The 25537-nt window shown below is 31.9% G+C and overlaps 4 protein-coding genes across 4 annotated transcripts in view; all 4 read left to right on the top strand.

Annotated features, from left to right (window-relative positions):
* LOC103856262 (peroxisomal (S)-2-hydroxy-acid oxidase GLO5) overlaps positions 1 to 25537 on the top strand; it is a 382149-nt gene that overhangs the window by 148608 nt on the left and 208004 nt on the right. The gene's annotated exons all lie outside the window — the stretch shown is intronic.
* LOC117126227 lies at positions 5075 to 7111 on the top strand. The gene is made up of 2 exons (XM_033273942.1): positions 5075 to 6365; positions 6487 to 7111. Exons 1-2 carry the CDS (start codon positions 6174 to 6176, stop codon positions 6667 to 6669), a joined length of 375 nt encoding a protein of 124 aa, XP_033129833.1. The 5' UTR covers positions 5075 to 6173; the 3' UTR covers positions 6670 to 7111.
* LOC103861129 lies at positions 6994 to 8635 on the top strand. The gene is made up of 6 exons (XM_033286466.1): positions 6994 to 6997; positions 7508 to 7589; positions 7697 to 7808; positions 7933 to 8075; positions 8146 to 8266; positions 8336 to 8635. The coding sequence occupies exons 1-6, from the start codon at positions 6994 to 6996 to the stop codon at positions 8633 to 8635; spliced, it is 762 nt and encodes a 253-aa protein (XP_033142357.1).
* LOC103855959 (two-component response regulator-like APRR2) lies at positions 15107 to 19143 on the top strand. The gene is made up of 10 exons (XM_009133016.2): positions 15107 to 15342; positions 15992 to 16218; positions 16643 to 16792; positions 16879 to 16925; positions 17017 to 17094; positions 17169 to 17594; positions 17677 to 17817; positions 17892 to 18146; positions 18369 to 18473; positions 18549 to 19143. Exons 2-10 carry the CDS (start codon positions 16086 to 16088, stop codon positions 18723 to 18725), a joined length of 1512 nt encoding a protein of 503 aa, XP_009131264.1. The 5' UTR covers positions 15107 to 15342; positions 15992 to 16085; the 3' UTR covers positions 18726 to 19143.

Here is a 25537-nt window from a genome sequence, read left to right as displayed (position 1 = left end):
TTTCTACCCCGCTGAGATATAAACGTATCATTTTCACGTAAAACTACAAAAGGCGAGTTGAAAAAGATGTGCGGCTAAAACAAAAAGAGAAGAGATTATGGAACCAACAAGAGCATTGGGAGTCTGGTACACCTAAAAAGTCAGAACTTCAATCAATTATATATATATATAGAAACAGAAATTTTGACAAATGTTGGTTGTCCGTTTCATGTCCCATACAAAACATAAAGAGTACATATATATCTCCTTGTTTGATTCTCAACCTTTTCTTATCAATGAGTAAAAAAGACCACCAAATGGTGAAACTTTTTTTTTGTTTGCTAAAAACGAAATGGTGAAACTTTCTAAAGTAAAAGCAAATAGTGAAACTTCTATAAGACTATTCTTTTCAACAAACCAAAAAAAAGTCGCATTGATGAATCTACATCTCAGACTCCTAGTGTGTGTGTTGATGACGATGAACTTTACTGTCCTTTAGAAAAAAAAAAGAAATCACAAGTGGATATAGTCAAACTATAGTTTTTCAATTGCCGTTACAGAAAAAAGAACATTACGATTTAATTGGTTGTGGTATATGCCGGACGACAACAATCAATGTTATTTGTAGTGCTACTTAACAATCAATTACTACAATAATGACAATCTAACCTATACTAAAAGGAGAATATCCTCACCATTTAGCCTATCCACCTCAGCATGAAAAATCAACCTATCAAGTGATTCTGTTTTGACATGTCATTTTCAAAAATTGTTTGATTAATAAAATTTATCTCTTTTCATTTATCAAAAAAAAACTCTTACTAAAATGCTGCCATCAATTTTTATTTGCCGTCAATCTCTCTTCGTCTTCTACCCTACCCTATAATCTTTTTTTTTTCACTTGATCTCTTCATCTCCTTAATACGTTTTCTTCAATTCAAACAAAAAACATAACTGCAAAATTTTCAGATTCAACCATGGCCCACCAAGCAAACGTGCAAGCAGCTTCCTCTTCCGGTGACGCGGAACCGCCGATTCATCACTTCCGCTATACAGTCAAATGTCTGTGAGGAACTTAAGAGTGTGTTTGGTTTCAGGTTCCTTCACGAGGTATGCCAACCGCCGGTTGTACACCAGAATTTCAAGTCTTCCAAGGTTCTCCTTGATGAGAAGCTCTCAGTCCGTGTTGCAGACAGCGGCTTGGCTTATATGTTACCACCACGGCCAACGAGTCAGGTAATAAAAAATCTATGTGTTGTCTGGTTGTGAAGATCCCAAAACCTGATATAAGAGCGTGAGTGATGTTTGCTTTGTAGATGGCGGGTTATGCGGCTCCTGAGGTGGAGTATGGAAGCTACACGTGTCAGAGCGATGTATATAGCCTTGGGGTTGTGATGTTAGAATTGCTCACTGGACGCAGACCATCTGACAGGTTAGCATACATACTCTAAAGAGATAAAGCGATTAAAGATTATGACACAAACGAAAGACCAAGTCCGTTATTTTTGCAGGACGAGGCCGAGGGGACATCAGACACTAGCTCAGTGGGCTATACCTAGGCTTCATGACATAGATGCGTTGACAAGAATGGTTGATCCGTCGTTACACGGAGCATATCCAAAGAAATCGTTGTCACGTTTTGCAGATATCATATCACGTTCTCTCCAGGTAAATTTTCACTTTGATTCATCACCGTATTAAGTGAGATCCACGAAGTCCATTTAACTAAAACTGGAACCAGCCAAGGCCTATAGACATCTTGGTCCTAATCAGTAAGGTTTCCATCAGTGCGAAGAAACAAAGCATTGGATTTGGGGTCAGCAAGTGTGCAAGCTTCTATACGCCTCCCCTAATCAATCAGGTTCCGTCCTTTTCCCCCTCTCTCGGTATCAGGCATCTTCCCTCATGAATTTTTATGATGGATTCGTTGATGCAGAAACATGTACAGACACATAAGCTTCCATTTATCATTATCTTACATTTGATCTTCTTACAGTCTCTAACAAAGCTTTTCACCACCAAGTTCCATATCTTTCTCCCCCATGACATCCAATCAATCTTAACCCATTTTTTCATGATTTCTTTGTTTGGTACATGTGTAGTTGCGGATCTGCAGAAACTGTATAAAGATTATTCCGAGTCTCTCGAGCCTGCTCAGATGCTTAGTACAGCCACGTAATATTCTCTTCCCTTTATACATATCTTATTTTACTATAATTAATAAGGTAAGAGCTTGGCTAATGTCTTTAATGTGATTCTTATCTTTTATTAGTTGCAGCCTTGCAGGTATGGATTCTGTAAAATCAGTATAAGAAATTCATTGTATAAATTCTTTTGATCCCATGCAACAGATCAAGTGATGGTGGCGGTGGATTTAGTGATTCATCCAATTGTCGGAGTATACGTCTCCCCCACTCCGTAAGACCCTCTTTCCTCTGTTTTTATTTCCTTTCAGTCTTCTGGTTTAGATCTGAGCAAAATCGTAGCTCCCCTCAGGTACGAATCCTCAGGTTAGTACATAATCAGACCTGCATAGTTGTAGGCACCATATGCAATCGCGTTATAATGGATTTGATTGAAGGAACTTCATGGAGAGCAAAGAACTTCATGGAGAGCAAATAACTTCATGGAGTATTTTCTTACATAGAATCACAATAACGTTTGTCTATATTTGTGTGCATGTAAATAATTGGCTTTTTCTTCTTTTGACTATAGTTACATGCCTTTTTGGAATATGACTGGTATGATATTTAGTTAGCTCCTTTGCAAGGACTGGGTGTGTTCATCTGCTCTAATTAATTGGTGCAGTGCAGACAACTACATTGAATAACGAGCACGACTGGAGAAATGGGTTGCGTGTTGAGCTTTTTAAACAAGCAGTAAGTAAGCCCTGAAGAACCTTTAACTGAAACACACATGGAATCAAACTATAGTTTTTATAAAATCGCCTGCTTATTAACTATAGGGAAAGTTTGCACAGAGAAGACTAACTATGAAGGAAGTAGATCCAGAGAAGGACAGTACAGGCTGAGTGCATGATCAAACTAACGGTGAGGAGAACAAAAACTCAAATGAACATCATCATCACTGTCACCATCATTCTGATACTTCAGTTGATATTGTGAGTTCCATCTTATTTCTGTTACTAGATCTCCTGGTTTTGTCAATTATTTGATTAAAAGTTATGGTATCAACATTATAGTCTGGAATACTTAGAAGTTGAGTTAATTGATTCTACTAACAAATCGCAACGCATTGATGGCTTTAAGCGGTTTAAAATCATCTATCACGGTCCCAACAACTGTTCTTCTTCTAGGAGGCTGCCTCTTCTCCTGTAAGTTATTGATCTAATGATACACATGTTTCTATTTGGATTTTCTGGGTCAATTTCACGAAAAGTTTTGTTTTTCCTCTCCCAGAAAACTGAAGATAATGAATCTGGTAGCAAGGGTTCTCTATTTGGGAGTTTGACTGGCTCTATCTTTATGGCATTTGTATGTATGATCACTCTCTATTCCTATTCGTTATTTCCAGCCCCTTTATAACCATTTATTCTCCTTGGATGATATGCTTAAGAAACTAAATGCACCGTGCAAGATATTGTTTGTGCTTAATGTTTTTCTCCTCCGAGCTTTATTTTTTAGTTCCTTGAGAAAATGATGTTGTGTGTCTCTTTAGGGAGGCCTCAGAAACTATCTTAACATTTGATATGCTATGTTTTGTTACTGTGGCATAGTCCAATTCCTTTAAATTATATGGTTATGTTGTTAATGCAATCGCCTTATTCTCTCCTATGCATTTTTCCTTTCTGAACTGACATACCCTCATGTTGGTCAGTGTAAGATGTAAAAGTCTGATCAACCCTACTTACTAATATGTTTGGAAGCCTGTCTGATTGCATCTACATTGACCCTTTCTGTTTTCTTTTCTATGTTGTGAGGTGTATTGTGTCTTAATTCTGTTCCTCTAATGTTTCTTTCCTACTTTCTTTTTCTGCTTTCCGTTGAGCATAGTTAAGAAACCACATCTTTTTTGTTAAGCTGTTGACATCTTTATAGACTCATTTAGCATTCCAATGTATGAAACTCTATATTGGCCTACTTCCTTATTAAATCACCAAAGACGAGAGTTCTTGGAGATAGCATAGGACTTGGCTCTGCCTTTCTTTTTTCTTTGGTCATTGGTAAGCTCATCTTGAGAAGAAGATACGTATTGTCTTTCATATACATGTACATATGTGTGGAGAAAATACGTTGTACTGCCTTTCTTTTTTCTTTTTTCTTTTTTCTTTGCTGTTCTTTCTTCGACTTTCTTATAGGGTTTCACTTGGCGTCTTCCCGGAAACCGGTCCCAGCAGGCCCGCGACTACTTTCAAGCAGCATGTTGTCCTTTGTAATGGTGTATAAGCACGATAGTTTTACCTGCAGCTGTATCCGGCCCTGATTTGTTGTTGCCTCGCTTAGATGAGCATGGGCCTTTAACCAAATATAAATTTCTTAAAAGCATGTATCAAGCACACCGTTTTGTTTTTGCCTACACCCCCAATAAGTAGCAAAGCGTTTTGAGTCGTATGTAGAGTAAATAGTGATAATAAAACACATTCATTTTCTTTTAATCCTACAGATCGTCAATGAACCATGTTGTAAGAGAATGATATTTATGTGACCAACTCTTTCGAATAACAGAAGTTTCTTTTTAAAGCACATGTATGCGGAGCTCAAGGGATAAGTGATGTACCATTGCATTTTGTTTGATCTAAGAACATAAAATTAACAACTTCAAAACATAAGAAAAATCTTGAGAAAAAGACTAGGATAGCACCAAACTAAGTTTTGTTCCCAAACTAGCACTCAATGCTCAAAGTCATAAAAATAGGTTTCATTAAAGAGATAAATATACACTTATACCCATTGGATTAACTAATCCAAATCTTAGGGTTTAAAATTTTATAAAATAAAAAATAAATACTAAAAATTAAAAATAAAAATTTTAAAACACTTTCAAAAAGTATTTTTGAATTATAAAAAGAAAATTTGAAAAAATAAAAATTTCGAAAAAAAATTCAAAAAAAAAATTTATAAAAAATTTAGAATCCGAAAACATATAATCTGAAACTATATAAAAAATTCATTTTTTTATTTTTATTTTATTTGTTTTTATTTATTTTTGTTTGTTTATTTAATTTTAAATCAAGGGTATTAGAGATATTTTATCCTTTAATAAATGTCATTTTTGTTACTTTCTCTTTTTAATGCTATTTTTGAGGTAAAAACTCAAAATGTGTTATTATTGACAATTGCCCATAAATCTATGAGGATTAATATAATCAAAGGAGGTGGATTCACCATTTACTATTTATGACATATAACAAATATATACAAACTCTATGTATACTAAGATACAAAGACAGACTAAAATACAAAACACATTTGCTAAATTATAATTAAGAAAACACTATGACATTATTCTACATAAGTAAACATTATACATAAGTAAATGAAGCTTAACGACCAAAAGAAGAAAACAAGTTCTAACATATTTCCATCTTCTTTAGCTGAATAACTTTTTTTCAGGTTTATCATTTATGTAACACTATTTTAAAATAACATAATTTTTTTGTTACTTTAATCTATAAATTAAAAAGTAATATCGTTCAGAAAATAGCGTAGAAAAGAATTGAAATATTAGAATAAAACTGGAGAAAACTAAAACTTTGAGAATATAAATACAACTAAATTAAAATTAAAACCAAACAATTAATATATCAATTAAAAATAAAAGTTTAACAAATTAAAGTATGTAATCCGCGCGTAGCTGAATAAGGGCTCCTCTCATGCTGTCCACGTCTTCAATTATAATCAACCAATAGAAAATCACTGTTCAGCCACGTCATTTTGTTTCTATCAGGCTTAAAATTCACAATTTCTCTATTGGACTTTCCCTCATCTGTGGCCCAGTCAATATCACAAAATAAAACCCTAATACCCATCTGTATCGACGTTCTTCTTCGTCTTCTCCGTTTCCTCATCATCCAAACTCCATTACTGACCCTAACTGCTATCAATCAATCTTCTTCACTACCCTCTTAATTAATTCGTTTCATCTCCTTATATTTATCCTTCTTTATAAACCATTTCGTCTTCAATGGCTTCCATTCAGTCTCGAAATTCTCCTCCTCTCAAGAAGTTGCAGCTATGGCTACGAAACCAAACGGCAAGTCTATTGTCTCCACCGGAAAGTCCCCAGTTGCCATGTACTTTAACGATATCTCACCAGGTCCACATGAATCCGAATTACGGTTCTGGCTGATACATTTCTGGGAGGCTAGAAACATAGCAAAAGCAAAAACTCTTATTGGTCTGGAAAATCTCATGATCGATGAACAGGTTCGATGCTTTCCCAAAAATATTTTCCATCAACTTTTCAGTTATTGCAGTTTTCCCTGACCTATAGCTTTGTGTTTCCAAAACTGATCTCCCATAAAACTGAATGATTGTATCCTACCAGGGAACTGTGATGCAAGGGTTCATACCAGCAAGCCGTGTTCAACAATACTTGCGTGACCTCAAACCAGGCACCATTTACAAACTCTTCAATTTCTTTGGTTCTAAAAGCAAAGAGGTCTATCGGGTTGCTGATCACAGTGTTGACCGTTTCATTCTCATACAAGCATGCTCTGTCTGTTCTTGACGACAATCCCCTCCTTATCGACGAAGACCGGTTCTGGTTCCATTCACACGAGGATTTTGAAGCTAATTGTGACCTCAAAGGTGACCTCTACGGTAAGCCGTCGATCTAATATTTCATATCATATTATCTCTGAGCTGTATTGTTTTATGATCGGATGTAGTATTTAGCTTTTGTTCCTGCATTCAAATAAAGTAATTAGTTCAATACAAAAATCTCGAATGAAAGCAACCGTCTCAAATTTCTTAAATAAAGTAGTAAGTTCAACTTTTAAAAGTTTGGGTTTCTCTTTATACTGAAAAGGAGCGACCTGTCGATGACTGAATAATGGGTTTGTGAAGTTTAGTATAACAATTTATTAACCCTCGACCTTGGCTTTTGTTGGTGATACAATATTATACTTTTTAATTTTTGGCCATCTAACTTATACTTTTGCTGAACCATTTTGTAGATGTTGTTGGCCACATGAAGCTGGTCAATGGACAGACTCTCATTAAGCGTCCCCGAAACGTCTAGGAGGTAATCATCTCCATTTCTTCGGTCTTTAATGTTAAACTTATTTGACCATAGTCTCAACAATGTCTCTACTTCTGCTTATGACGTTATCTAGCCTAGGAGAGTTTTTGTACTTCTCTTATTTTCACTTTATAAAGCTCTGATTGCGATATATAGGTTGACCTTTCCATCTCTACATTGTAAATCATCTAACTATTCAAAATAGAGTGCTCTTAGAGCAGCCACTTGATCCACGCTTAATATGTTATGTTGATCGACATATTGGGTTTGGTTACTCATCTTCGCTTCATGGTGCTATTTGTAATGACTATACATGTGACAACAGGTACCCTTGCCCTCAGCTCAATGTCATCCTCACGGGTTTTCATGGACTATGATGTCCAACCAACCATTGATTACTTCAACTGGTTAGTCTGTGTTTTGTCAACGGTTATACGTTTGTCAGATTCAAATGATTCTTAGACATAGCCCTTCTCCGGAGTGTCTCACAAAGTAATGTTTTAAGTTTTCACAGGATGGGTTCTAAACCAGAGATTCAGGAGCTGGTTAATGCGGAGGTGGTAACTAAGGCTGAGACAATGACTATTGCAGAAATATATGCCTACATAAAGCAGGAATCTGCGAAGGTAAAATCAAAGCTCTATATTTCTCAGACAATAAAAAATGCTACTCTATGTTTTTCAGTCCAAACGAAATGCTTAGTTATTTTGATCACTTGCTTTAATACAACTGCATGTAGCTTTTTTTGAGTGCATAGCCACGATTGATGATGTTGTACGTGACTCTGCTTGGTATTATATTGCCTGCAGTGGCTGCCATACTAAGGCCATCAAAGGTCCTACTTCTTTGATGTGTCCTAAATGTGGCAACGATAACGTAGCCGGTGTTCCACAGTATGAGCTCTATCCTCAATACTCACTTAAACCTTGGCTGGAATTGACATTTTATTTCTCTTAATAACAGGTACCGTGCGAAGATCTCCGTGTACGACAATAACGAGCAGGCTGTTTTCGTCCTACTTGGTGAGGCTGGTCGTGAGTTGTCTGGGAAACATGCAGCAGAAGTAGTTGACAGCTACTTTGAGGTAAATTGCCATCACACTATATATAACCCCAAGTTATTTAACCTCACATTCTTTAACCTCGAATGTTAGGCTAATCAAAACCTTGGAGCTGACCATCAGATACCTGTCCCTGAAGCTTTAATCAACACTATTGGTCAAACACATAAATTCAGTGTCAAGGTATCGGACCACAACTTAACAGGGAAGACACAGACTATAAATGTCACAAAGATTCTCTCTCCAGCAGTTCTGCCAGCTGGAACAGCTTCAGTCGAAAACCATGTTGCTCTAACATCCGAAGCAGCTGGAGATCATGCAAGCGAGGGGAATAAAAGTACCTGTCACAGTGAAGAACCAAAGAAAGCAAAGTGTCCAAAACAAGACAATTAGAGCTTCCACCACTCATCTCAGAGGTCTCAGGCCTTCGTTGCAGTTTCAGTTTCCCTTTTTCTTTTGAGCATAGACTTAGTTTCCCTTTAACTCACTATTTCAGTGTTTGGTTTTCCTGTGAGAGTAGATCTTACCCACTATACTCTGATCATGAACGCCTTTGTTGCAGTTTCAGTCATCAGTTATCAGTTTAAACATTCACTAATGCTTCCCTTTCAGTGTTATTTTTAAATCTTTGCACACAGTTTTCTATTTATTTCACCTTTATAAAGGACGATACGTTTTTAATATAAGCTACTATAACAATCATTTGCTCTATACGGAGATCATGATTCTTAGACATCACTCTCCTATATTAATTTGAAAATCCATATTTTAAGGATTAGAGTTCTATAGTAATAGTAGTCAATCTCCAGAAACTGATGATCAGATCCTTAGTCAAATTAACAATAATCAATTAGCTTCCCGCCAACGTGATATACAGTTAATTTTAGTAACAAAGGAGTTGAATTCGTCAAACACTTAAAGGGAAAACATGATTCATGGAAAACATTTCGTCTACAACCAGAGTAAAATCAAGTAAATACAATTAAAAAAATCTCATGATACATTTGCATCATGTTCATTGTTAATTTATTTCTAAGCACTACATTTTATTAAATAAAAGTCTCCTACTCAATTTAATCCTCGATCTATTTATCCGCTTTTTTAGTTCATAAGTTTTTCTCAATGTAATTCATAAAATTTCCAATAAATTTATTAATGGAAGCCTAAACACACTTTTAAAAGATTATTTCCAAATTCAAAACGCCATAATGCTGAACAATATTTCAATTACGAAGTAGTTTTACATACAGTAAAACTTCTATAAATTAATAATGTTGGGAATTTGAAATTTTATTAATTTATAGAGATATTAATTTACAAAAATTTCCTTATTTAGATTTCATATTTTAATATATATTTATATTAAGATAAGAAAATATCTGACTTTAGTGTATAGACATTAATTATGATTTAAAAAAAATTGAATTTATATTAATTTTATTATATTATTTGATGTATATAATAAATTTGGCATAGAACTTAAATGTAGTTTTAGATATAATATTACTAAATTTCATCAAAAATATATAAAACATACAATATAATAATACGTTCTTATTTATATAAAACATGTATACATATAAATTATTAATTTATAATTTTAAGGGAAATACTCTAGGATAGCACCTAAAACGTTTTTGTCGCAAATGTAGACTTTAAAGATCCAAATGACCAAAATGTATCATTAAAGAGGTAAATATACATTTATACCGAAGGTTAATTAATCCAAACCTTAGAGTTTAGAGTTAAGGGGTGAGGATTTAGGATTGAGGTTTAAAATTTTATAAATTAAAAAATAAATATTAAAAATTTTAAAATAAAAATTTTAAAAATAGTTTAAAAAAAGTATTTTCGAATTACAAAAAGAATAGTTGGAAAAAAATTAAAAAAAAATTCAAAACTTTTTTTTATAAAAAGTTTGAATTAGGAAACATATAATCTAAAACTACAAAAAAAAATTATTTTAAAATTTTTTTTTAATATAACCAGCGTATTAGAGTCCTTTTACCTATTAAATGAAACATTTTTTTGTCATTTTTCTCTTTGTGGTCTATTTTTGTGACAAAAATTTGAAAATGGTCTATTTAGAAGAATTACCCTAATTTTAAAGGGACCATATATTTGCATAAAATTTTCTAACAAAATTATTATCTTATTATTTTATTGATTTGTGTCAAATTTTAAACCAGCTTAAGTTGTGATCGGCAAAATATAATAATTTATAGAGATTATTAATTTATCGAATATTAATTTATAGATGTTTTACTGTATTTTTAATTTTCAAAACGTTAATTTAATTTCCATTACTACCGAAAGCCACTATACACAACCAAAAACAAAAACTCCCCTCTACTTTTACATCTCTATCGATTCACTTCCCACTTCATCTGCATAAAAAATGAACAATAAATCTTTAAATACTTAATTTCATATATTCCTTCTTATAATTACTTTAAATCTATTGCAACAACAACTATAAACAGCCACAACTATGGTCATACACAAATTTTAACTTCACACAATATCCGCGCGTAGCGCGGACACGGACCTAGTAGAATATAATAAACACGAAACCAGCCTTCGCGTAGTTTGAATTTTATAGTTGAAATGCGTCATTTTGTAAGCTGAAGTATAAGTTAGACAGGATATTTAAAAGGAAATATGATGTTTGGTTAAATCCAGTTGTTGCTTTGAACACACACATATGTCATCATAAAAGTTGCGCAATGAGTTTGAAAGATTGAACCTCTGTAAAAAGGTTTTCCCTACCTTATATTGATATATAACTATTTCCAAACATATAAAGAGTACCACCAAATAAAAGTCAAGATCTACGAGATATATTTCTAACTATATATTTATAGTTCTATTTTTTGACAAAGGATATATTTATATTTCACCATGCAAACAAGTTTTTATGGAGATGGAACTAAATTAAATTATTCCGATACATAGTCCGACGAGATTATAAATCTAAGCTTTGGATCTTCAAGGAATTAAAAATACGTTGTTTGATTGTATCTCACCAGGAAAACCTTCTTGTTTTTAGGTTTTATATTTTTATAAAAGGTCAAATGGAACCGAATATGCATGATTTAGTCTGTGTGTCTTTGTTTTTTTTAAAGGTATGGTCTAGTTTTTTTTAATAGTAAGATTTCAAGACGAAAATCTATAATTTCTTGAAGATATTAAGTCTTTAGAAACTTTTGTTTAAATAATAAGTTTTTTGTATCAAAATAGGTTTGATAATTAAACATTTTACAATATTTCTAGGCTACCACATTTTAATATGCATTGTTTAGTTTGTTATGTTTGTGGGTTTGTTCTTTAATAGACCAAATATGTTTGATTTAAAACGCTTGTTGTGTTTGCAAATTATTTTAGCTAAATTATTTATAATTTGAATAGATTTTCCTTCAACTTATACTTGATATTTTTGTGTATTATTTTGATTTTCTTTTCACACGTAATATTTTTTTTTTATTTCATAAATCCTTTTGACTGGGTGTAAATGGTTATAATAAATTTGAGAATCTAATATTGTTTACTTTTCTTGCAGTGTTTTGAAAACCGGACAGGACCGGCCGATCAAACCGGTTCGACTGTGATTCATTGAATATACCGAATCCGGTTTAGTTTGAAACCTATATTTGAAATAATCAGTAAAAAAAATTAAAAACTGGTAAAATTGGTGGTGCGAAAAAATCCAGTTCTAAAAAATCACCACATAATTAATATATTTGTAATTGTTATTAAATTTTAATATTTTATAATCAACGTTTGACTATTAATATTTACTTTTTTCATTTATTTCTATTTTCTTATTATGTTTTAAAAAAATCTCGCTTTGGCTCTTAGTTGTAAGAATAAATAAATGTTGTAATTTAAACGGCCAATCATTTGTGTATCTCATTTTTAACTTTTCGCCTTTTTACTATATATATATATATATCTAGATTTATGTTTATTAATTATTTTGTCTACTCAATGAAAAAGAATAAAAACGTATCATATATATATAGCTATTATTAGTTCTAAATAGTGTAAATATATGATTATATATTTTAATTTTTGAAAGATAAAAAATCCGGATTGGCTAGTTGAACCAGTCCAACCAATTAATCAATAGCTATATCGAGTTGGTATCTAGTCTAGTTTTCAATATATTGTTTTTTTTTTGTTAAAAACATTATGAAATTAGTTCCTGATTTTGAACCCGAAATATGTCGAACTTGCAACCTTGTGAAATGGAGTCGGAATAATTTTTGGTAAAGTACCTGGCAAAAAAGAGTAAAATATTTCATTAGAGAAATTATCACAAAAAATTGAGAGATTCTAATGCTATGTGTCATCTTCAAAATAATCTAAATCATTTAAAATGTAGATATAATAATATTAAGAGACTCATATGTAGAAACTCAAAGATAACGATGTTTTAGTGTTGATTATTTGATATAATGGTAGTAAATAAATAATATTACTAGAGTTTGATCTGTGTATCCGCATGAGTGTTTTATCATTTTTATGGATCAAATGTTTTTAGTTGATTTCTAAAATGTTTTCACGTTGGTTGATCATATTGCCATTAGAAATTCAAATTTCAAAATAATATCTTATGTAACACATTTATGATTTGATAACATTTATAGTTGTCTAGACAACTATTTTTTAAATGTATTTACTTTGATTTTACACTAAAAATTTTAAACATATTATCGACATTTTGAAGTTATATATGATATAACACTATAACAACATTTTTATATTTTGTTCAATACTATTAATATGAAATGTTGTATGATTTATATGTAGTTTATATTATTATCAGTTTTAATAAATGTCAATATATTCTTACAACATTTTGCTACACTAAAATAATCATTTGATTAAAATTGGTGTTGTGTACAAATGAAATAAACCTATATATTATAGGGACAATTTCAACTTCTGATTAATAATTTCTAAAAATGCACTTAAAAATATACTCTATTTTAACTTAAATTTTGAAATAATCTTTTTTGAAAACTATACTTTCTTGTATGTGATAATACATTATTACCCTTATTTAGTTAAAATTAAAAACTTAATAACTAAATTGTTATTTAAATTATATTTATTTATATTTGAGATAATAAAAATTGTTATTTTAAAATAAAAATATCTTAAATTTAGTTTCTAAATTTTCGGTTTTATGAATTCCTTGTAAATATAAAATTTACACATCATTGTTAAAATCATATATATTATTCATTTATACAATCTTGTTAGCATCTACTCTAGTAAAAGAGTAGTCATGACTTATCTACTACTAAAAAGTCGTAGTTGGACTTTTAAATTATAAATTAACAAAATATCCTATATCTAATTGTATAAGATATTTTTCTAATAAAAACATTATACATCTAAACAATAATTAGAATATTGTTAGATATTTTGACAGATTTCAATAACTGAAATATTTAAAATATTACGAACCAATATGGTTAAAATTAATAATTATAGGAAGATAATCTCGGTCAAGTTGTAGTCATATATTTAAAAGATTCTGGTCTCGATTGGTCAAGTTGCATTGATTGTAAGTACATCCAGAAAACAACTGAAATAATAGATATAAATTATATTTATATTATTAAAACTAAATGACAAAATATAACTAATCTTATTTTTTTAAATTTTGTTTTTCTTTTTTTAATCATCTTAAAATTTATTAATATTTGTAAGTACTTGTAAATACATATACGAGTCAAAATTTAAATATACATATAAATACTAAATTTATTAATATATAAATTACTAATACAAAAAATATTCAAAAAGATATCTTACTAATATATTCTCTAATCTAAAAAACATAATAAAATAATTATATTATAATAAAAATATCAGACAAATGATGATTTGAAACAATATATTAAATTAATACATTTACACTATACATTTTTTTGGAAATATTATAATATATAATTAGTTATACAGTAAATGTTAAAATAATATCAATAATCCTAAAAATAAATATTTATTTATAAAAAAGCAAATATCCGAGTGCGTCATGCGCACATATAAAACTCTAATTTTATATTAAATCATGGTCAAAATTATTTGTTAGTTCAATTATTAGACTTTTAAGAAGTTTAAGCCAACAGTTGATTATATGATTTTACATCTCTGTCTGTTTATCTTTGTTTATTTAGTTTATTTCAATACACATGGAAATAGAGGTCAAAAACAAAATAATGGGAGTTGACAAAAAAATAAAAATAATGGGAATAAAGGGAGAAAGATACCATTATTACTTGAAATGAGAGAAAATAATACGTGCAGTAAACAATGCAATGTGACTTTTGTGAAAATAGAGAACGAAAATGGAGATGAGGTGTTGTTATCACTTAAGTATATTTTAATATATCATATATTTATTCTCTGTTGTTGAACTTGTTTCTAAAGTAACTTTTATAAACGCATAATGAAAATTATTTCTGTTTTCGATAGAATTATTATTTAAATTTTAAAATAATTCCGTACAAAGATTGTTATTAATTAAAAAAATAAGATTAATGTAATTTTCAATGGTAATTATTGTTGAGATATTAATCTTAATCTTCTTTATTGTTGTGATATTATTATATAAATACAAAAGCAAATTCATTAAATTTTATTTAGGACAGTTCAATTTAAGAAATCACACATGGATTTTTTTTTTTAAATTTCTATTTTAATAGATAAGATTATGAAAATTCTAACTTTTCTATTTTATGTTGATAGGAAAATAATCTTATAATATATATTACTTAAAAAGTCAAAAATAAATTAACTTTTAATCTCCCCTTTTCTAAATTCAATTCATTAACCTTTATCTTAGTGAGAAAAAAAACTTTATCTTACTGAGGCTTTTTGATTCCTTATATCTTCTGTATAACTCAATGACAATAACAACACTAGTCACCAACTTATCATAACTCTTCATCCATTTTCTCTCTCTAAAAGTCACCATTTCTACCCAAAGGATTTAATTTTGAATGTGAGCAAGGACAAAAGAGAAAGAAAGAGGGAGAAAGAGCTTGAGGAAGGGGTCTAAGCAGATCTGCAACAAATACTCTCAGGTATGATGAGACCTTTTAAAAAAATGAAATTACCCTTAATTTATTTCTTTCAATTTGACTTCTGGATTGTAAAAGTTTGTTTTTATTCAGTTACAAGCTTTGTGTTTTCTTTTGATAAAGTATATGTTCATTGCATGTGATGAAAGCATCTCTTCTCTGGGAACACTGGATTTGAGATTTTCTCCTTCTTCTGAAAATTTCCTTAAATTTGTTTATTCAAAAGGTGTAACTTTTTGATTTGATCATAGATTTTCTCTCTGTGTATTTCTCTTCTTCTCTTAATTTATAATATTATTATTATTTTAAAAAAAATTCTAGAGGGATTTTGCCTTTTCTACTTCTTTGGTTTGTCATTAATCTGTGTTAAACCAGTTTAATCATTAGATATACATACTGCATGCACGAGTTAACAACAATTAAGATGTAATAATTTTTTTTAACTAATTATTAAAATATGTATTCACACTCTCAGATGATTCAAAGCTTTGTTAGATTTCATGGCATGGTGGTGGTCCACTCTTTATTATAACAAAATCAAGATCCTCATGAATTATTCTTATCTCATCAATAATACACACCTTTTTACTTTTCTATGCTTATTCCACTAACACACTTATTCCATTTTTTATTGTTTTTGATTAAAATATAGACAGTGATTTCGTTCCCCGTAGAATCTACCGGCAACCACAGTGACGGAGGAGAGAAGCGGCGGTGTTGGCCGCAAAAACGATGCAAAACCAGCTATGGTCTTTACCTCTAACGATATATCAAAATGGGAAAATTTTCCAAAGGGACTTAGAGTCCTTCTCCTCGACTGTGGCGACGGCATATCCGCCGCTGAGACGCGATCAAAGCTTGAGTCCATGGACTATATCGGTGAGCCCACTAATTTTCCTCTGCTTCTCCTCTCTTAAAATCTTTTACTTTTACTTTCGCTTTGTTTCATTAATGTTAAGTGTTACTTTAGCTGTTACATGTGACGAGACCGTTTTTTGTTCTTCACTGCCAATTAATGGAGATTATAGCATTATTATAAAATTAATACTGATATGTATATGGATTATAGTATGAAAAGCAACGTTTTAGTCGGTTGAAAATGGAAGACAGTAGTAAAGGCTGTGCAGTAATGTTTTGGAGTTTTGTTAGTTTACATAATAATTACATTTGTGGAATTTCGAAAGAGCTATTATTACATCTGAAAAACTCGCTGACTTGTCTTTAGCCTTTTCCTGAGTTTGCTATGTTTCTGTGTGTCAAGACTATGCATTCAATTTTTTGTACTTTTGAAACTTTCTTGCAGTCACTACGTTCACTGATGGAACCGAAGCTCTCTCTGCGGTTATCAAAAGCCTGGAGAGCTTCCACATTGCAATAGTGGAGGTGAATACAAGTGACGAGAACGAGAGTTTCAAGTTTCTTGAAGCTGCTAAAGACCACCTTCCTACTATAAGTTTGTGAACCTTACCTTTCAAATTTCTACAAAAAAAAATTAAAATAAATCTTTAAAAAACATGGATTTGTCTTTTTTCTTTACAGTGATTTCAAACGATCATTGCATCACAACTACGATGAAATGCATAGCGGTATGTGACCGCTACTTGTGTTTTTCTTTTTTTCCGTATAATGTATAAAAAATGTTTGGTTATGTGATGAGAATTGACAAGTTTTTTCCAGCTTGGTGCAGTTGAGTTCCTTCAAAAACCGCTCTCACCGGATAAACTAAAGAATATTTGGCAGCATGTCGTTCATAAGGTTCAGCTAGTTAAACTAAACCATTTATATACATTAATGTAGAATAGTACTCACCTCTTTTTTGTTGTTGTTAGGCATTTAACGATGGAGGAACTGACGTTTCTGAATCACTCAAGCCTGTTAAAGAATCTGTTGTCTCGATGCTTCATCTCGATACCGATATGACCATTGATGAGAAAGACTCAGCACCATTAACACCGCAACTAAAACAAGTTTCACGGTTACTAGACGGTGGCGATCGTCAAGAGAACATAAACTCCTCCACCGAGAAAGAGAATATGGAAGATCAAGACATCGGTGAATCCAAATCAGTCGACACTACAAATCATGACGACAATGTGATTGTCAAAGAAGAGAAATTAGATGGTGAAACCGGAGATACAAAAAGCGAGAAGACAGATTCGGTTAAGTTTCAGAAGAAAGAAGATGAGACTACTAAACATAACAATAAATCAACCGGGATTAAGAACTTGTCTGGTAACAAACCTAGTCGAAAGAAGGTAAGTGTAATGTTTCTCTTTAAACACTTCATAGTGGCTAAACGAAGAGCGGCACTTATTGATAAGCTCTCTTTCTTTTCAGGTGGATTGGACACAAGAGCTGCACAAGAAGTTTGTGCAAGCGGTAGACCAACTTGGTGTCGATCAAGCGATACCTTCGCGGATTCTCGAGCTGATGAAAGTAGACGGCTTAACTCGACACAATGTAGCTAGCCATCTTCAGGTAAATTAATTATCTGAATGCTTTGTAGAGATTCTTGTGAAATGGTTACGGAATCTTTATGTGTTCTTGAGCAGAAATTTCGGATGCATAGGAGGAATATTCTTCCAAAGGAGGATCATAACCATAGATATATACAATCTAGAGAGAACCATAGACAAATCCAACGGCAGTATAATGGTTTTCAGCAACAACACCGTCCTGTAATGGCTTATCCCGTTTGGGGTCTTCCCGGTGTTCATCCGCCTGGAGCAGTTCCGCCTCTGTGGCCGCCGCCACTACAGTCTTCCGGTCAACTGCCTCCGTGGCATTGGAGACCACCTTATCCAACGGTAACATTCTAAGTTAACAAGTAATTCAGATTTCATTACAACAAGAAAAACGTCATTAGCTACGATTTACTACACCGCTTAAACGTCTTTTAAGCTCTACGTTTAAATTGTTTTAAGTCGTCAAATTGTAAAACTATTCTTAGTTATTTAGAAAATGTTGTAATCTTATAATTGATTAGCTAAATCGTTTATTGATTGATATTATATACGATCGTGTGACAGGTGAACGTTAATGCATGGGGTTGCCCTATTGTACCGCCGGTAACCGGACCATTCAGTTCTCCTACGGTAACCGGAACATTTAGTACTCCACCGGCGACTCAGCTGGTAAGTGTAATAAATTATATAGAAATAACAAAATAGTTACATTAAACTAATAACATTCGGGTCGGGTTTGGTCAGGATGAGGAAATGGTTGATCAAGTGGTTAAAGAAGCGATCAGCAAACCGTGGCTGCCGTTACCGCTCGGGCTAAAACCACCATCCGCGGAGAGCGTTTTAGCTGAGCTCTCGCGTCAAGGCATCTCAGCCGTCCCTTCTTCTTCTTCCTCAATCAACGGCTCTCGTCGTCTCCGCTGACGTGTCACTAAGCGAGATCCCTGCAAAAGTAACAGCCAGATGTGATGACGTCATGTGTTGCGTTCTTCTCCGTATCTGACTGTCGGAAGCGGGAACTGATTTTGGATAGAGAGAGAGAGTTTAATTACTATTTATTTTCTCATCAAAACATTTGTTTTTGTTGTTGTTATTATTATTTAAGAAGAATCGGACGGTGGAAATGTGGGCCACGATGTTAGTTCGAGGACCACAAAATGGAATCTGCGGATGTACATAGATCTCAGACACGAGACTCTGACAAGTCGGAATCTGACGTGTGTATCTATCTTCGTGTGTGGGTTGTCGAGCTGGGGCCCATTGAAGAATTTAATAGTTGAGACTTTTCTAGGTGATGCGATAAAAATAAATAAAAGTACAACTCAAAGATTCCGTGATGACATCTTTTTGTTTATTTCTCTACAAAATTCCAAAGAAAATACGACAACAACTTTTTTGTTTTGAACAACTAAAATAGAGGAAATTTCAAGTATTTCTACATCGCCTTGAATAGTTGAATATTTCTTTTTGCAAGAAATTACAAGTATTCATAGCCCCACTATGTCACTTTTAATATATGATCATTCGCATGGGTAATTTAAAAGAAAGTTTCACAAAATAAGTGGGAGTAGAGATAAATGGAAATTACAAGTATTCATAGCCCAACTATGTCACTTTTAATATATGATCATTCGCATGGGTAATTTAAAAGAAAGTTTCACAAAATAAGTGGGAGTAGAGATAAATAAAAAGTTGATTTTCGGTAGAATAAAGTTTTGAATATTATATGCTCTACAACACCTCAAAAGAGTCGGGGTCAATAAGAGTATCTCCTAAAATAGAGATCAATATTACATAAGTAGATTTGTTCCAATGTAAATTTATTTATTCATAATTAAAAAAATATATTTTAAAGAAAAATATAAAAAATATTTTAGAGGAAAATATAAAAAATATTTTTTTTATTTTTATATTCATAGATGAAATAACATTTTTTCATCTATGAATAGAAAAATTCTATTATAAAAATATATATTGAACCAAATTCACTTTTATAATAAAAATTTTTGATTTAAAAAAAAATATAAAAATAAAAATAGAAGTTAGTTGGAGACGAAGCCATCTATTAATTCCTAAGAGCCTCTTCAACAGTGAAAATAATCAAAATATATGATCGTAAAGAACAATGTGAACATGATGAACTCTACAACAGAATTATTTCCTTTAATCACTATTACGATCTCTACCATCAGAGATAAACGTCTAATCGTCCTCATATGGGCCTGATAGATTCTTTTTCTAAATAAAATCTTCATTTTAAGACAGTATTTCTATGAATTATGTTTGGGCCTATAAAAGGGAACTGTTGAAATTGGGCTTAAGCTCCACGGGTTGTCACAGACAATATATATACACTTCTCTATACAAAGAAATTAATAGGTATGCTTTATAACTTAATTAAATTGGTTAAGATGATATTAAAAGGAAAAAGAAAATCAGTAGATCCTAAGAGCTAGAAGACAAACAAATATCACGAATAAAATATCCAAACCCTAGTGGATGCATAAATCTAAAATCGTTTATCCTATATATTTCATTTTAAAGGAAAAGTCAACTATTCATAGTGCTCATTCCAAAATAAAAAGTGGGCACAATATTTTACTTTTCTTGTAAAAAAAAATTGATCAAATAAAAAGTGGGCACAATATTTTACTTGGACACGTTATTTTGTTCGGCAGAATTCAACTAGAAACCACGCTCTTTTTTTGGAGTGCACGATTTTACATAAATTTTAGCATATTTATCAAAAAAAAAAAATCATTTTATTCCAATAGGCTATTTTCAATTCTGTCATTTGTCGAAGGTCTAAAAGTAATTTCTTCCGAATCTAATTTATGAAACGTAGTTTGCTTTTGTTGCCGGAAAAGTATATCCATTTGCCTTACTCACACAAAAGACCATCGAGTCTTATATGCCCTGGCAAAAACCGTAACTAATAAGAGAGGTTTTACGGCTATTGAGACAAATACCAGTGAACTTTATGATCAAGTGATATTTTTCTGAAACCTTAATGCTGAAACTAGGTTTTGGCCTTATAGGTCTCATGGATTACGATTTACAAGATGCGTATGATTGGTTAATGCTCAACTAAGAGGAGGATAAACGAATTTCTTGAGAGGTTTATGGAAAGGATATATCTACTACTATCTCCATGTTTTTAAAATCTTTTGTACGGAGGTATTAACAACATGACCCGTGACAAAAATACATTTATATTACCCTTTAGTCCTCCAATCTTTCATCTCCTTTACGTAGATTATGGTCCATGTTTTATCAAGCATCACCAAACGAATGTGCGCCATTTATGGAGTTTGGTAAGGATTCTCCGAGGGATAACTTGGGGGGGGGGATGAAATGTCTCTCCGAACATAACCGGTTTGTCCATTCTTCCTGTGTCGTGAATGACTGTTAATCTAGTGCAATAGAATTTGGTACCTGAAGGCTGAAGAAGTGGTCGACAATAAAACAGAACTCGAAGAAATTGCAGAAGCTCGTTTTTTTTTTTTTTTTGACGTCGAAAGGCTATTCTATTACTCAAACTTGAGGTGGTCTGGGTAACCAAACCGGAATAGAACAACCAATAAAACATAACTCCCTATGGAAGGATCTAGCAGTCTTAGCCAAAAATCAGCCGTCTGGTTGCGTGCCTGTGGGACGTGAGCGATTTTAAAATCCGGAAAGCATATCTGTAGCGTCTCTATCCTCTCCAATTCCGTCGCAAAGCTTGGCCACGCCTGAGGTTCCTTCACCATTGCTATCAGTTCCTTACAATCTGTCCTGAAGCTCTGGCAGTTCGAATGTTGCAGCATATTCTCCATCGCCCATCGCAGAGCCTCTACTTCCGAGTGCAAAGCTGATTCCCGCCGAGGGAAATTCCTTGTCCCCATGAGCTGCACATTTCCAGACCCATCCATCCACGTCCATCCGCATCCACTAAAGTTAGCAGAAGATGTCCAAGATCCATCTAGCAAGCAAATATTTCCCAAGCTTAAGGCTTGGGGCTCCTCATCTGTATTAGCTTGTGTTACAGGTTGTACCACTTCATTAGCATCAAACCAGGCTTGACATTCGCTCTCCGCATGTCGGACTAACTTCAAAGGATCTCGATCTAAGCCCCTGAAGAGTTTCTCATTCCTAGCCTTCCAAATGTACCATATTATCCAGGGATAAGGGTCCCTATCACGATCAGGCTCAAGAAAGCTATTTTTCCTCCAAAAGAGATAGTCCATATTCGTGTAGATGCTTGATACAGGAAAGATGTTCGGGCTTGTCGGAGTCGAAGCTAAAGACCAAACTTGAAGAGCTGGTGGACATTCAAAAATTGCATGTGTGACAGTCTCCTCTGCTTCTCCACATCGTGGGCAGAAGCTCGTTATCTGGAGCTTAACCTAGTAGGTTATATATATAAGGTGTTATATATATATAAACAATTACATAACAACTTGCTCTAAAATAAATTATGTGTATAATTATATATCAAGTTGCTGTATACAAATCATATATACATTTATTATCTAATCTATTAAAACCGAAGTACAAAATAATACTTGCCTGTTTTTAAGTGAATATTTACTGATTTTTATTTTTTACTAATTCTAACCGGTTCGTTTATTGTTTTTATTTAACTATTTTATCACATATTTTACATTATTTTCACTCTTCTAAACTACTTTATTAATTGTATTTACCATAATAATTTGATATCATTTATTTTACGTATTAACCATAATAATTTCACGTGTTTAAACGAAATTGCTTCATTAGTGATAAGAATTCAAACCGGTTACCAAATGATTTTTATTTATTTATATAATCAGCTAGACATTGACATTCAAATATACGTTAGGGTACAAATCGTTTTTTACAGGAATCGGGTTTTGGATTTTAAAATTAAACCATGTTCAGGTATTATAAATTTTTTGGATAGGATTCGATTTAGATTCTTTCGGATCCGGGTAAGTTTGTATAAACCTACAAATATCTAATAAAGTATATGTTTACAAATGTTACTAAACAATTTATAAAGAGTTAAAAACCAAACCCGCACGGATGTGCATGTCAAGCTCTAGTTATCATTATGTATAAAGTGCAATTAATTACACCAGGTTTCAAAGTTTAAATGGTATAAAGTATAATTTATGAAATATAGTTCATGTGGCTAGGTGGCGTCGGTCTCTAGCTCCCATGAAAAGCAACCGGACTTGCCTGTTACCGGTGGATAAGTCCCCAGAGGATTAGTCAGTTGGGTTCGGATCCGCTGGACACCCATGGTTAATAAAAAAAAGGTAGAATTTATGAGATCAACATCATGCACTCAACTGAAGGCTGGAAGCCATGGACATGGTTTGAAATGTAATGAAAACCTTTGAAAAATATGGCATGAACACTATGTTTTCACAAGGATAAAATGCCTTCATGGCGATCATTTTATTATCTTCTAGAAAATCACATAAAACCGTCTAAGCATATAAGACACCCACCATTCAATGCTTTGTTGGGTTTTCTATTGGTGTAAATTACTTCTAAGGATATTTATAAACAATTTCAACTAGTATAAGACAACTCAAAACGCAACACTAGAAACACTTGCATATTTTTAAAATACATTTCTACTATTAGACAGCTCAAAATGCAATACTAGAAACACTTTCTCCATTTAGACTTAGTTTCTGGTCCATCCTATGTACACGATTCACATATTGACGACACTGTTTACATTGTGTGTATATATAAGAGATGGTGGGATCTCCAATGCTTTCAAACCCGTATGGTTCTAAAACCCATAGTGTAGAACAAAAAATAGTGATTTCTGATGTAGAGAGATCTTATATTCCACTTCCAAATTGTAATTTTGTATACAAACAACACGCATCACCCTCATTTTAGTCCTTTAATTTTTATTCTTGTAGTGAAAAGGAATATCGAATTTATTAATCGTTTTGGGATTAACACATTGTTTGTTTCGCTGTCTAGACAAAGACCAATGACTTTCATATACAACTTAACTATTTTAGTTTGTTGCGCAAAAAAAAAACTATTTTAGTTTTCTTCCTATATTTTTAAGAGAGATAGATGTTTCAAGAAATGTCTAGGAAGTAAGGTTAGCGATTATGGACAAAAAAATGTCGCCGTATGCTAGTCCAGTGGCACACAGCTGTGTAGTCCATGTACCGTAACGTACTGTATAACTGACAAGCAGATATCTACCAAGTTTTGTGTCACTCGATTTTCACCCATATTTTCGCATCCCTCACAGCTGAACCCAAAATCACCTTTTCTATCTTAAGGTGATCATCGCTTAAGATATATATATTTTTAAGAGAGATAGATATCATCACCTTTTCTGGACGGCATATTAAAATTGCAATTTGATTTAAAGTATTTCACATATATTAACTTAGTGTATATATGGGTGTTGTACAAAAATTAGATAAATATTATATGTATATATGAATTTATGAGCTTTTCCATCTCTTAGATATTATATTTTTAGGTGATATTCTAGAGTGGTTTAATAAAAAATTCCTTAAAATTCTGCAGTTTATTAAAATTATCTAAAATCTCGTTAAAAATCAAATCATTTCAAACTTAGATTGAATACACTTCTTCCTCTCCATGTTATTGAACTTGACATTTTATTAAGTATTCTGAAATATACTGTTATTAAAAATGTTTTAAGTTGTAGAATTTTTAAGTGATTTTAGAGTATTTGGATCGAGTTTCTTAGTTAAGAAAATAAAACTCAAATCTCATATTTTTAGGTGATAATCTAAACTAAACTCTAAGATCAAATCACTTCACATATATTAACTTAGTGTTAATAGTGTATATATGGGTGTTGTACAAAAATTAGATAAATATTATATGTATATAAGAATTTATGAGCTTTTCCATCTCTTAAATATTATATTTTTAGGTGATATTCTAGAGTGGTTTAACAAAAATTCCTTAAAATTCTGCAGTTCATTAAAATTATCTAAAATCTCGTTAAAAATCAAATCATTTCAAACTTTAGATTGAATAAACTTCTTCCTCCTCATGTTATTGAACTTGACATTTAAAAATGTTAAATGTTTTACTGTTATTAAAAACGTTTTAAGTTGTAGAATTTTTAAGTGATTTTTAAAGTGTTTGGATGAAGTTTCTTAGTTAAAAATAAATAAAACTCAAATTTCATGTTGTTGATATTCTAGAGTGATGTAACAAAAATTCTTTAAAACTCTCTAGTTCATTAAAATTATCTAAAACCTTATTAAAAATCAAATCACTTCAAACTCTAAGATTGAATACACCCCCCCCCCCGAGCTTTTCCATCTCTTAAATATTATATTTTTAGGTGATATTCTAGAGTGGTTTAACAAAAATTCCTTAAAATTCTGCAGTTCATTAAAATTATCTAAAATCTCGTTAAAAATCAAATCATTTCAAACTTTAGATTGAATAAACTTCTTCCTCCTCATGTTATTGAACTTGACATTTAAAAATGTTAAATGTTTTACTGTTATTAAAAACGTTTTAAGTTGTAGAATTTTTAAGTGATTTTTAAAGTGTTTGGATGAAGTTTCTTAGTTAAAAATAAATAAAACTCAAATTTCATGTTGTTGATATTCTAGAGTGATGTAACAAAAATTCTTTAAAACTCTCTAGTTCATTAAAATTATCTAAAACCTTATTAAAAATCAAATCACTTCAAACTCTAAGATTGAATACAACCCCCCCCCCCCCCCCCATAGTTT

The sequence above is a fragment of the Brassica rapa genome, chromosome A01, assembly GCF_000309985.2.
Source record: "Brassica rapa cultivar Chiifu-401-42 chromosome A01, CAAS_Brap_v3.01, whole genome shotgun sequence".
Lineage (NCBI taxonomy): Eukaryota > Viridiplantae > Streptophyta > Magnoliopsida > Brassicales > Brassicaceae > Brassica > Brassica rapa.
The sequence above is the reverse complement of the archived record's forward strand: the minus strand, read 5'-3'. Positions and strand labels throughout refer to the sequence as shown.

What these genes read in the sequence shown, in the direction of transcription:
- LOC103855959 (XM_009133016.2), top strand. Translation starts at nt 16,086, where the DNA reads ATGGTCTTTACCTCTAACGATATATCAAAATGGGAAAATTTTCCAAAG. An exon ending in TGAGTCCATGGACTATATCG is followed by an intron (nt 16,219 to 16,642) that starts GTGAGCCCACTA and finishes ACTTTCTTGCAG; the next exon opens with TCACTACGTTCACTGATGGA. An exon ending in ACAAACCTAGTCGAAAGAAG is followed by an intron (nt 17,595 to 17,676) that starts GTAAGTGTAATG and finishes CTTTCTTTTCAG; the next exon opens with GTGGATTGGACACAAGAGCT.
- LOC117126227 (XM_033273942.1), top strand. Translation starts at nt 6,174, where the DNA reads ATGGCTACGAAACCAAACGGCAAGTCTATTGTCTCCACCGGAAAGTCC. An exon ending in ATCTCATGATCGATGAACAG is followed by an intron (nt 6,366 to 6,486) that starts GTTCGATGCTTT and finishes GTATCCTACCAG; the next exon opens with GGAACTGTGATGCAAGGGTT.
- LOC103861129 (XM_033286466.1), top strand. An exon ending in ACCATTGATTACTTCAACTG is followed by an intron (nt 7,590 to 7,696) that starts GTTAGTCTGTGT and finishes AAGTTTTCACAG; the next exon opens with GATGGGTTCTAAACCAGAGA. An exon ending in TAAAGCAGGAATCTGCGAAG is followed by an intron (nt 7,809 to 7,932) that starts GTAAAATCAAAG and finishes GCTTTTTTTGAG; the next exon opens with TGCATAGCCACGATTGATGA.